The sequence below is a fragment of the Neofelis nebulosa genome, chromosome 6 (genome assembly GCF_028018385.1).
Source record: "Neofelis nebulosa isolate mNeoNeb1 chromosome 6, mNeoNeb1.pri, whole genome shotgun sequence".
Taxonomy (NCBI): Eukaryota; Metazoa; Chordata; class Mammalia; order Carnivora; family Felidae; genus Neofelis; species Neofelis nebulosa.
Genome location: NC_080787.1, coordinates 103573764 through 103587391, shown reverse-complemented (window position 1 = coordinate 103587391; position 13628 = coordinate 103573764). Strand labels below are relative to the sequence as shown.

Genomic DNA, 13628 nt, shown 5'->3' with positions numbered 1-13628 from the left:
CAAATTGATAACCTGAATAATTCTGGGATTGTTACAAAAAAAAAAGAAAAAACAGATACTGGGTCAGGTAATTAGCAAGATGAGTCAGAAATAGTATGATGGAAGAAGCAGGAGAGACTCAAAGAGTGAGAGGGACTTGACCATTACTGGCTTTAAAGAGAAGAGGACCATAGCCAAGCAATGTATGCACCCTCTAGAAGGTGGAAATGGCTCTCAGATGATAGTAAGAAAATGGGACACTGATCCTTCAATTGTAAAGAACTGAAATCTGCCAATAACTGAATGAACAAGGAAATAAGAGTCCCCAACCCCAACCTCCAGTAGAGAATGAGGTCCTGCCAACACTCTGATTTTAGCCTAGCCCATGTCAGCTAGCTGACCTACACTTGTGTCATTTTAAGCCACTACATTTGGAGTCATCTCTGACAGCTGCAATAAAAAATGATACACTTACCTTAATGAAACTTCCAATTTAAAAGACTTACCAGAGAAGGGTCCCTATAGTCATTTACATCATATTTTTAAAAATTCAATTCATATCTGGTCCTTAATGACTCTGGTATATTAAACTGTACTACAATTGGAAATGTGTGTAGAGTCAACAAAACTAGTAAAATAGTGAACTGAAAAGCTATACAGTCAATTATTTTATATAAAAGCTCCAAAAAGTTTGTTACTAGTTACTATGAGAAACATTTCATCTAGGAGTGATTTCTAAGGCAGTATCTTGAGTTTCCATAAATACAGAACCTTCTGACTCAGAAGGGATATCAGTAAGAGAACCAGAATTCTCCATCTCCAAGTTCAGTGGTTTCCCCTGTTCATAACTCAGGTTTGAACTATCTTTCATTTGAATCTCTTGCTCTTCCAGCTCCAAAGGTTTCTCTGAGGCTGGAGCTACCACATCGTCATCTTCACTTTCATGCAGAAAGCTACAAATCATGTTGGGTCTATAGGAGAAATCATTGTCCTTGATCTGCAGCCATTCCACACCACCTGGTAAGGGAGGGTGAGGGATGGGAGGACAAACCAAGAAAGAAACATGAAAAAGGAATTTCAGGCACTGAAGTAGATTTCTCTTTAATTTAAATTTTCATCCTATGGATACACGTCAAAATAAAATCCCAAGGTAAAGCAATGAACAGGGTGCCCATAACTACTGATAAATAATCATGGAATTTCCATCTTACCTGGAGATCTTAGAATGCCTATAGTGTATGCAACATCAAAATCACTAAAAACGGAATATAGTCAATAATATTTTAGTAACTTTATATGGTGACCAGTGGGAACTACACTATATGGTGAGCACTTTGTAATGTATATAATTATCAAGTCACTATGTTGTATGCCTGAAACTAATATAATATTGTATATCAACTATACTGCAATTAAAATTTTTTCTTAATTCAGACTAAAAATAAATCTCTAAAAAAAAAATCACTAAAAGTAATTAACTTTAGTTACCATTCCAACCTCCTTTTCCAGAGTCCAATTCCCAAATCATCCTGAGAGATCACTGAGCTCTCACTGCCACCTCACACCTTATAGAAAATTCTGTCACTTCCATACGATTTTCTCCTCAGTTTTCGTAATGGATGATACCACCCTATCGTCTTTCAAGTCAACAGTAACATGTCATTTTGAGTTGGAACATCCAATGATGAAGTAAGACACCTCTCCAAAAAAAACAAACAATAAAAAACAAAAACTTGAAAAAAATTGTTTTCCTTCTCGTACTTACAAAGCCCTAACCCATCAATGAACCCCCCATAATCAAGAACTGCTTCTGGCACAAAAACAGACACATAGACCAATGGAATAGAATAGAAACCCCAGAACTAGACCCACAAACTTATGGCCAACTAATCTTTGACAAAGCAGGAAAGAACATCCAATGGAAAAAAAGACAGTCTCTTTAACAAATGGTGCTGGGAGAACTGGACAGCAACATGCAGAAGGTTGAAACTAGACCACTTTCTCACACCATTCACAAAAATAAACTCAAAATGGATAACGGACCTGAATGTGAGACAGGAAACCATCAAAACCCTAGAGGAGAAAGCAGGAAAAGACCTCTCTGACCTCAGCCGTAGCAATCTCTTACTCGACACATCCCCAAAGGCAAGGGAATTAAAAGCAAAAATGAACTACTGGGACCTTATGAAGATAAAAAGCTTCTGCACAGCAAAGGAAACAACCAACAAAACTAAAAGGCAACCAACAGAATGGGAAAAGATATTTGCAAATGACATATCGGACAAAGGGCTAGTATCCAAAATCTATAAAGAGCTCACCAAACTCTACACCCGAAAAACAAATAACCCAGTGAGGAAATGGGCAGAAGACATGAATAGACACTTCTCTAAAGAAGACATCCGGATGGCCAACAGGCACATGAAAAGATGCTCAACGTCGCTCCTTATCAGGGAAATACAAATCAAAACCACACTCAGATATCACCTCACGCCAGTCAGAGTCGCCAAAATGAACAAATCAGGAGACTATAGATGCTGGAGAGGATGTGGAGAAACGGGAACCCTCTTGCACTGTTGGTGGGAATGCAAATTGGTGCAGCCACTCTGGAAAACAGTGCGGAGGTTCCTCAGAAAATTAAAAATAGACCTACCCTATGACCCGGCAATAGCACTGCTAGGAATTTACCCAAGGGATACAGGAGTACTGATGCATAGGGGCACTTGTACCCCAATGTTTATAGCAGCACTCTCAACAACAGCCAAATTATGGAAAGAGCCTAAATGTCCATCAACTGATGAATGGATAAAGAAATTGTGGTTTATATACACAATGAGCAATGGGCAATGAGAAAGAACGAAATATGGCCCTTTGTAGCAACGTGGATGGAACTGGAGAGTGTGATGCTAAGTGAAATAAGCCATACAGAGAAAGACAGATACCATATGTTTTCACTCTTATGTGGATCCTGAGAAACTTAACAGAAACCCATGGGGGAGGGGAAGGAAAAAAAAAAAAAGAGGTTAGAATGGGAGAGAGCCAAAGCATGAGAGACTCTTAAAATCTGAGAACAAAAAAAATCTGAGAACAAACTGAGGGTTGATGGGGGGTGGGAGGGAGGGCAGGGTGGGTGATGGGTATTGAGGAGGGCACCTTTTGGGATGAGCACTGGGTGTTGTATGGAAACCATTTTGACAATAAATTTCATATATTGAAAAAAAAAAGAACTGCTTCAATGATGCTAATCATTTCTTCTTTTATCCTTCTGACCCTTTCAGTCAAATATTTTCAGTGGTTCCTCATTAATTTCCATAGCAAGCCTTAGTTATACCTTCAAAATGCCATTAGATATCTCTAAGATACCACAACCTATCTTGCCACCCTGTTCACACTTCCGTCTGCTCCTATTCACCACCAGAAGCTAAGTCTTCTGTGACTGTTTGTTGAACCACCCTTATGGCTGATGCCATGTCTTCTCATATGTTACTACTATAAAATCTCCTTCTATCAAAAGTTGATTAGTCCTTTTCCCTCCAGCCAGCTTCAACCATTCTTTCATTATTTTTTTCCTGCAATACCATCATTCGCATAGTCACCAGGTTCAAAATCTTGAAGCCATCTATCCTATTGCCTATTCTGTTATTTAGCTTAAATACTTGGCACATAACAGAAACTTAAAATAAGTTGAATGAAACGGGTATTGAGTCCCATTCACACATGTCCGTTTCAGTGTGATTGACTTTAGAGTGCAAACTCCCAGAAGGCAGGGCCCACATCTCCTTTTCTTTTGTTCTGCCTGCAGCATATTGCCATGTTTGGTAGCCTCCAAGATGGTCCCCAAAGATCTTCACCTTCCTGGTATTCATGCCCCTGTGTCGTCCCTTCCCATAATAAATAAGATATGGCAGAAATGACAGAATGTGACTTCTAAGGCTAGTTCATAAAAGATATTGTGGCTTCTATGTTGTTCTCACAGATCACTTGATCTGGAAGAAGCCACCTGCCATGTCAGGAGCGCACTTGAACAGTACTATGGGTAGGCAAGGTCCTGAGGCATCCTGCTAACAGCCAGCATAAACCAGCCAGGCATGTGAGTGAGCCAACTTATATTCAGATGTTCCACATTACTCAAGCCTTCAGATCCCTTCTTCAGTCCAGCCAACATATTGACGGTAACCTCAAGAGAGACATTGAACCAGAACCACCTGGCTAAGCTGAACCACCTGGCCAAATGCCTGATTCACAGAAACTGTGTAAAATATTTTTGTTGTTGTTTTAAAACCATTAAGTTTAGAGGGAATTTTTTATGCAGCAATGCATAACCAATATAGCCTTGAGTTAACTAACGTATTTGATTAAACAAAACACGCAAATCTTCCCACGGTCGACCTGGTGGTTTATTAAAGACTCTAGGAAAGGAAATTCTACAACTTCCTGCTTTAAAAAAATATATCAAAATAATAGCTAAGCTATCTGATATGTATCTGCCTTTCAAGTCCATTCTAGAACTTCAAGTACCTCTTTCTTCCTGTTATTTTATTTTATTTTAATTTATATTTTGTTTTATTTTAGAGATAGAGAGACAGAGTGTGAGTGGGGAAGGGGCAGAGAGAGAGGGAGACACAGAATGCAAAGCAGGCTCTAGGCTCCAAGCCGTCAGCACAGAACCTGACGCGGGGATCGAACCCATGAACCATGAGATAATGACCCGAGCCGAAGATGGGCACTTAACCGACTGAGCCACCCAGGCACCCCTCTTCCTGTTACTTTCACGAAATGCTAAAAATGGGGATAGTTTTGGGATATACATGTTAAGAACAAAGATTTTTTATGTACTTATATGTAACTGGTATAATTAATTTCTACATGATTAATGTGCCTTCATATGTTTATTCCTCAAATATAATAAATCAAGCCACAAATATTCATCACTAGGGTCATGTTTATCAGAGTTTGAAATATGTCTTTGAGCAATGAGCTTTTTTTTCATTAGCAAATTTTTTAAAATGGAAGAATAGATGACACACAATGTGACATTAGTTTCAGGTGTACAATACAGTGATTTGAAAAGTCTATATATCATGCCATGCTCACAACTGCAGCTACCATCTGTCACCATACACCATGCGACACTATTACCGTACCATTGACTATATTCCCCATGCTGTGTCTTTTATTCGAGTGACTTACTCATTCCATAACTGGAAGCCTGTATCTCCCACTCCCCTTCACCCATTCTGCCCATCCCACCACCCCCACCCCTCTGGCAACCACCAGTTTGTTCTCTGTATTTATGGGCCTGTTTCTGCTTTTTGTTTATTAGTTTGTTTTATTTTTTTATATTCCATGTATAAATGAAATCACACATTTAGACAAATGTGTGATTTCTCTTACTTCACTTATGAGCAATGAGCTTTTAAACTTCCAAGTAATTATTTGCTCATCTCCACAAATATGTGCCTACTATGGATGGGTTCAAGAAGCACTAGTTCAAAGTCTCTACTCTGGGATGACCAGCAATTGGAGAAGGCTCAGCAGATGCAAATTAAGAATGAGATTTAGGGGCACCTGGGTGGCTCTGTCATTAAGCACCTGACTTCAGCTCAGGGCATGATCTCACCATTCCTGAGTTCAAGTTCCACACTGGGTGAGCTTGAGCCCTGATTCATGAGAACACGAGCACTACATCGGGTAAAACATGAGCCCTGGATGAGCCCTGCTTCTCTCTCTCTCTGCCCCTCGCTCATTTGTGCTCCCCTCCAACTCAAAAAAAAAAAAAAAAAAGAGTCTTCGGTCTAAAACCTGTGAGTCCTTCCCTCACATATAGAGCCAGCTTCTTCCAGTTGCGAGCTTCTTGGGAAAGGTTGCCAACGCTGCCACAAGTTTCCAGGAGATCCTCTGGGGTTACACCTTGACGACACAGATCCTGTCGTCTCCATTTACAAAAAAGTTTTAATTAAGGGGATGGGGTGGGTAGCAGCTGCTGAATTCCCTAGGGGCTGAAAATCTATCAAGTTTCTTGACAAACTCCTCACAATTGTTTCCACGCAAAGCAGATAAAAGATTTCTTATACGTCTCTAGTGCCCTCTGCCACACCAGAATTCAAATAAATTTTAAATCTATGTTTGATACTTTTCATGGAACACCCTCAATTTTCATATTACATAGCTATTACTACAAAGTACAGGAATGTCCTGGCAGCAATGTGTCATTATCAAAGCCGATACTAAATCACCTACTTTCAGAGAACTAAGTGAACTAACCTATGTTTTCTTCTCCTTCCTTCTTTTCTGTCAGAAGAGTTCTTGTCATGCTGAGCTTCTTCATTGTATGACACTTATATTTTAACACCGTTCTATTACTGCCTTCTGCATCACCTAGAACATAAAATGAACTCAATTATTTTATTGTTGATGCCATCAAATAGTCATGTTAAGCCCCAACAATTCCGGTTCAGAGTCGCCTGGGTGGCTCAAGTGGTTGAGCGTCCAACTTCAGCTCAGGTCATGATCCTGTGGTTCGCGGGTTCGAGCCCTACATCCGGCTCTGCACTGGTGGTGCTGAGCCTGGTTGGGATTCCCTCTCTCCCTCTCTGCCCCTTCCCCACTTGTGCTCTCTTTCTCTCTCAAAATAATTAGTAAACTTAAAAAAAATTTTTTTGAATAATAATTCCAGTTAAAGAATTACACTAAACTACTTCCTGTAGAAATAGTGTAGTAAGTTCAAAATTTAACTCATCCCTCCTGCTCCCAGCACAGAGAAGTAACAGATAAAATACATAACAACTGAAGGCAAAACGGGACTCAAAAACAGCAAACATCTCCAGAGGACTAAAACACAAAACTGCGAGTGAAATTAAAGCTATAGGCCTGTTAGACTCCAGCCCTGAAGTACAGAAGTGGGGCCAGGAAGTTGGCCTTACAGGGTAATGAGGTCTCAAATTCTACCACTCAAAATGAAGCACCGAAGTCAGACCTACTACCTGCAGCCAGAGACTGGAGTGAGGACATTCCCAATCACAAAAGAAGGCTCAGAAAAAAACTTGCTGCCTGGGGGTACAGCTTTATAGGAAACCGTGGGCACGGGCAAGAGGGAGGATGAGGCTCTGAGCTACAGGTGTGAAGCACAATGAAAATTTGCACATGCTGTTACATGAGTGTAACCGATACTACCCTTTAGAAAGGATCACAGTCATATCTGTTTGGTTGAACCACATGAAACGGTCCATATTCAGTCCAAGCTGGTCACTTCATATGGTTAAACCTAACACACACTCAGCAACCTAGTAATTCCATTTCTAAGCATATATGTTAGAGACATTTTTACATACATGCACAAGGAGACACACAAATACTCATGGCCGCATTTCTGCAATGAGTTAATATGTATAATTAAGATCAGAGGCTCTGGACCAGACAACCTGGGTTCAAATCCTGGCTGTCGCACTTCGTGTATGACCTTTGGAATGTTACCTACCTCTCTGTGCTTCAGTGTTTTCAAATATAAAATGAAGCAAGCAATGGTATCTACCTCACAGATGTGATGAGGATTAAATGAGTTAATACATGTGGCAGTTAGAACAGTGTGTAACAAATAGAAGGCATTCAATAAATGTTCAGAGTTATCAATATTTAATGGTAAAAATAAAAGTGATCAACCTGTCCAGTAACTGGAGAATAAATTGCAGTATGGTCACAAATAGAATACTAAGCAACAGGGAAAATAGAATTATACATACCGATATGTATAAATCTCAAAACCTATCTATAACTGAAAAGGGTTATAGAATGATACATGTAATTTATATCAAGTTTGAAATTATACTAAAATAAAAGCTATTTATTGTTTGTGGATGGATGGATGTGTGTATACATATACATATATATATACATATACATATATACACATATATACATGTATATATATATATAACAAAATCAAATAGAGGAAAGAAATACATCAAATTCAGAATAGTGATTATCAAGTCAGAGGAAGGGATATATGTTTAGAGAGAGGTATACAAGAGGCTTCAAATGTATCTGGAATGTTTTTTAGCTATCTGGCAAAATGGTAGGATTTGATACAGCTAGACAATGGATACATGAGATGTTTAAGTTTAACATTCACTGTACATAAGTTTGTAATATTTCACAGTAAAAAGATCTGAGCCAGCACTGCAAGCACTTACCATGTTCAACATTTTCTTCAAAAATAACACAGGTCCCAAGAGTGTCTGCAGAAAAGTTGAAAGCAACTTGTTGAGAAATAACAATGACTTTCTGTGAGAAGCATATAAAAAAAGAAGTTTCATCTATCTGACATCCTCCTACCTTCATACTCTCCAGCAAAGACATAACTGTCCACTTGCAGAATGGGCCTCTCAGTGTCAATTCCCTACAACAGAACACAGGATCATAAAAAAGTCATCACTAGAAAAAGCCTTGCAGGGTTGGGTGAAATGAGTGAAGGCAGTCAAAAGATATAGACTTTCAGTTATAAAATAAATAAGTCCTGGGAATGTAACGTACAGCATGGTGATTCTACTTAATAATACCATATTGTACACTTGAATGTTGCTGAGAGTAAATCTTAAAAGTTCTCGTTATGATGGGATGCCTGGCCAGCTCAGTCTGTAGAGCATGCAACTCTTCATCTCAGGGTCCTGACTTCAAGCCCCACAATGGGTACAGAACTTACTTCGACAAACAAAAACTCTGTAAGAAAAAATATTGTAACTGTGTGTAGTGACGGATGTTAACTAGACTTCTTGTGGTGATCATTTCCCACCACACATACAACTATTAAATCATTATGTTGTACTCCTGAAATATAATGTTATATGTCAATTTTATCTCAATTAAAGCCACAAAAGAAAGAGCACTCAATACATAACCTTGCTACCAAGGAGAGTGATCTCCACAACTGGGGAACCTCTGGAGCTTGAACTAGCAAGTACAAGATAAGCTAAAAATGCTCTGAATACAGCAGTTGAGGGCCTGAAGAACACTTAATTCATATCCAAGGAGTAACGTGTATTTCAATCAACATCCTCCTCAAGGTAAGAGCAGTGTTGTCCACAATAGCTGAAAGATTTTAAAGTGATAAAACAGATGGTAACTTATGACACCATAGCTCAAGTCAACAGCAGAGCTTGAGGTCTTATAACTTTAGTACGAATCTCCCTTCTCCAGGTGGTGTCTGCGTGCACATCTGAGCTCTCTTCGCTGCGTTTTTTCTCCCGCACTCACTATCTAAAACAATGTGGGTTTTTTTCAAAATGTATTGTTCCATCTCAAAATGCTACGCCCTCTAAATCTTAAACTCTCGCCAGCCACACATTCAGACCCTCAGGCCGAGTGTGGCATTTTCTCCCACAATCCCTTTGTACTTCTACCTAATTGTCCTTAGAATTCAATGCTTTGTAACGAGGAATAGATCTTCGGGGATACGTATTTCTTTCATTCTTGTTTAAATGTAAGAAAACCTACAAATATCCTCTAACTCTAGAAGACTCACCAAAATCTTGCATTTATTTTCACATTTTGATAGAAAGTCTGAGTCAATAATTCCGGACAATTCCACCAGAACCAACTGCTCCTGGTGGAAGAAAGAGGAGTTAATATGCTAGCACCGCAGTGTGCAGAAAGAGGCAGTTAACAAGAGAAGCCAAAACTCCCCAATGCAACGACCCCAACCTTTGTGAACACTAAGTCCTGCTTTCAACGAGAGGAAGCAAGCGACGTTACCGAAAGCGACTGCCTCTACTTCCCCATTCTAACGACCGTGTGGCAGTCAGGGCAGGGGTCCGCCCTCCTGGCCTTACGCGCTGGGGACTCTGCCTCCCGCCAGCCGCATCCCGACTCCCTGCCCCACACGCCGCCTCCGCCGCACAGGCCGCCGCAATACCACTCACTGCCTCCTCTTCTTCCTCTTCTTCCTCTCGGCTCCGCTCCTCCGTCGCCGCCATGATACCGCACCTTTTCGGAACCTCCGAGTCACAGGCCACGCCCTCCACGGCCGCCATCTTGAGTACGGGCGGCAGCTCCCGGTCCGGCTGCCGCTCTGACCCCGCGGACTGCTCCTGCCAGGACGCGAGATGGCCGCCTCCGTGCCCACGTGGAAGTCCGGTCCGAGCCTCCTCCTTGTTCCTTTCTCGAGAGCAGGCGCTGGGCTCTAGTGGCTGCTGGCCGGGGACGGCCTACGACCGAAGACGCCTTCGGACTCTGGGCCCCGGGTTAGGGGAGAGAACTGGGGAGGGAGAGATGATAAAGCAGGTGCTTGCAAAGAAACCACTTTGTGGGAGGGAAACGGAGAGGCCTCGTTTTGCCCCGAGCCTACATTTCTTGGAAAGAAATTCTTTAAAGCGTGTGAGCACTGCCCTTCAATTCAAGTTCTCCGTGAAACGAGTTAAGGGCACATTTCTTTTTTTTTTTTTCAATATATGAAATTTATTGTCAAATTGGTTTCCATACAACAGCCAGTGCTCATCCCAAAAGAAGGGCACATTTCAATGTAATACGTAAGGAGCACGCGCTGCGCTGCTCAAAAAAAAAAAAAAAAACCCGCTAGAAGATGGGCTTGGGTTTCAGGCAGGCCAGATCGCCTTACGTGCTGTAAGACAAACATTGTCCTGGGAATACAGAGACCTGGGGAGGTGGAGTTTTGAACAGGATTTTCTCAAACTCATGGTTTCTCTGATTGTAAAATAAATGATCTTTGTACATGAGACAGGATGATCTAGCGCTGAAGAGCATGAGCTTTAGGGTCTAATACTTGTCCAGTTCAGCAGCATTTTTAGCAGCAAAATCTTAGGCAAGTTGGTTATTGTGAGGATTAAATGAGACAATACATGTAAAATTTAGCCCAGTATTGGGCATATATTAAGCACTGAACTATATTTTATCTGTTAGTAGTGACATACAAAATTTTAGAGTATTGACTTTTTTTTTTCCAAAAAAATTTTAATGTTTATTTATGTTTGATGGTGGAGAGAAGGAGACAGAATCTGAAGCAGGCTCCAGGCTCTGAGCTGTCAGCGCAGAACCCCACATGGAGCTGGAATCCAGGAATCGGCAGATCATGACCTGAGCAGAAGTTGGATGTTTAACCGAGCCACCCAGTTGCCCCTAGAGTATTGTCTTTTAAAAAACACTTTGGGGTGGGGAGTGGGGGGAGGGCTGATAGCTCAGTGGGTTGAGTGGCTGACTCTGGACTTTGGCTCAGGTCATGATCTCAAGGTTTGTGGGTTGGAGCCCTGCATTGGGCTCTTTGCTGTAAGCATGGAGCCTGCTTAAGCTCCTCTGTTTCTCTATCTGCCCCTTCCTCATTCGCGCTCTCTCTCAAAAATTTATATTAAAATTATATATATGTACATATATATACACACACACACACATATCCTTCCTTTTTTTTTTTTTTAAATTATAAACACCTTTTTTGAGGTAGTCAGTTTGTATGTTTTAAACTTGTTTTCTCACCATATGTAGTACCATGGATGTTTATTCCAAGTTTTCCATGGTAAATACTGATCTACATCATAATTTTTAGTAATGCGTAATGTTTATTGTGTAATATTGATATTACACAACGCTTGGGGCGCCTGGCTGGCTCAGTGGGTGGAGCATGCTACTCTTGATCTCCTAGTGGTAAATTTGAGCCCCGTGTTGGGTTAGAGATTAACATCTTTAAAAAATATATTACATAACACTTTAGTAAACATCTTTGTACTTTTTTACCCAGTTGCCCCATTAAAGAAATAGGATATCATAGCTTTAAAAAAAAAAAAAAAAAGAGCACTTGGCCTGTTAGAAGTTGTAGATTTGGGGGCGCCTGGGTGGCACAGTTGGTTAAGCATCCAACTTCAGCTCAGGTCATGATCTCATGGTTTGGGGGTTTGTGGGTTCCAGCCCCATGTTGGGCTCTGTGCTGACAACTCAGCCTGGTGCCTCCTTGGGATTCTGTGTCTCCCTCTTTCTCTGCCCCTCCCCCGCTCATGCTCTGTCTCTCAAACACAAATAAACTTAAAGCAAATTCGTTTTAAATTGTAGATTTGAATTCTAGCTCTGAAATGTAATAATTGTGATCTAGGACAAACTGCTACACTTTCTAAACCTCAGTGTTCTTATTTATTAAATGAAGATTAAAATATTTTATATTTATTGTATATTTTATATTTGAAGATTAGATCATGTTGTAACTAAAAGTGCTTTGTTGGGGTGCTTGGGTGTCTCATTCAGTTAAGCGGTTAAGCGTCTGACTTTGGGTTGTGGCCCAGGTCATGATCTCATGGTTCACAGGTTCAAGCCCCGCACTGGGCTCTGTGCTGATATTCTCTGTCTCCCTCTCTTTGCCCCTCGCCAGCTAGGGCTCTCCCTCTCTCTCTTTCAAAATGCATAAATAAACTAAAAAATAAAAAAATAAAAGTGCCTTGTAAATTGAAAAATTACAGAAAGTGTCAGATTTTATTGGAGTAAAAGGGAAGATAATGAGAAGGACAATCCAAGCTGAGGGAACAGCAGCCACAAAGACTTGAGGAATGAGAAATGTGTGTTTTGCAAGGTCAGTGTAACAATTCAAGATGTCCCTTTCAAATAAATAGCTTCATATTTCTAATCAAGGTTATTCCTGTTTACTATTTATGAAGTAATTATTATTTTTATTTATTTTGAACAACTTACAAGAGGATATGGAGTGAGAAGTTACCTTTCCATCCCTGTTCCCCAACATCCTCTTTCTGTAGGCAACCATTTTTACCCATTTCTTATATGTCATTTCAGAGATATTCTATGTATTTACAAAATCATGGATACAAAATCTATATAAAGTAATTTTAATATTATAACTTAGCACACAGACTAGAAATCCATTCCCTTGGGAGGACTGGAGTCATTATAGTATTGGCTTCATCGCCTAGAGCTCAAGCTCTTTGAAAATTAGCTTAAAGTTTGAAACATCTTGGACAGTAAAACAGATATTTATTGGGCAGAATAACCTGTCAGCATCAGCTTTGAAAGAGGGAGAAAAGAGAAGGCTTTTGGTGATTGGGAGGAATTTCAATGGTTTGTAATTGGAGTCCATTCTTCTTTTTTTTTAAGATTTTTTTTTTTTTTTTCAGTAATCTCTACATCTAACGGGGGCTTCAAATTCACAATCCCAAGAACAAGAGTCTCATGTTCTACTGATTAAGCCAAGCAGATGCCCCTGGAATCCATTCTTTTTTTCTTTTTTTTTTAAGCTTATTTATATATTTTGAGAGAGAAATTGTGAGAGTGGGGGTGGGGCACAGAGAGAGAGAGAGAGAGATTGAATCCCAAGTAGGTTCCGTGATGTCTTCGAGGAGCCGGACTCAGGGACTTGAACCCATGAACCATGAGATCATGACCTGAGCCGAAATCAAGAGTCAGATGCTCAACAGACTGAGCCACCCAGGTGTGTGCTCCTTACCCGCCCCTGCCCCCACCCCCCCCCCCCCCCGAGTTCATTCTTAATTCGTTCTATTCTCAGGGTGCCTAGCTGGCTCAGTCAGTAAAGCATGCCACTCTTGATCTCTAGGTTTTGTAGTTCAATCCCTATGTTGGCCATAGAGCTTACCACAAACAAACAAACAAACAAAAAAACATTCTATTCTCAATCCTAAAAAAGATAAAAAGTC

General features: G+C 40.5%; 1 protein-coding gene across 2 annotated transcripts; it reads right to left on the bottom strand.

The window, feature by feature from the left end:
- Positions 1-632: 632 nt before the first annotated feature.
- GTF3C6 (general transcription factor IIIC subunit 6) lies at positions 633-10120 on the bottom strand. Of its 2 annotated transcripts, none has more exons than XM_058734979.1 (6): positions 9891-10120; positions 9494-9574; positions 8308-8371; positions 8166-8231; positions 6241-6354; positions 633-996 (listed from the first exon to the last, which is right to left on the bottom strand). In XM_058734979.1, the coding sequence occupies exons 1-6, from the start codon at positions 9999-10001 to the stop codon at positions 698-700; spliced, it is 735 nt and encodes a 244-aa protein (XP_058590962.1). In that variant the 5' UTR covers positions 10002-10120; the 3' UTR covers positions 633-697. The 2 variants fall into 2 exon arrangements, with proteins under 2 accessions (XP_058590962.1, XP_058590963.1); XM_058734980.1 differs by having other exon boundaries at positions 8166-8210; positions 9891-10059.
- Between the last annotated feature and the right edge of the window lie 3508 nt (positions 10121-13628).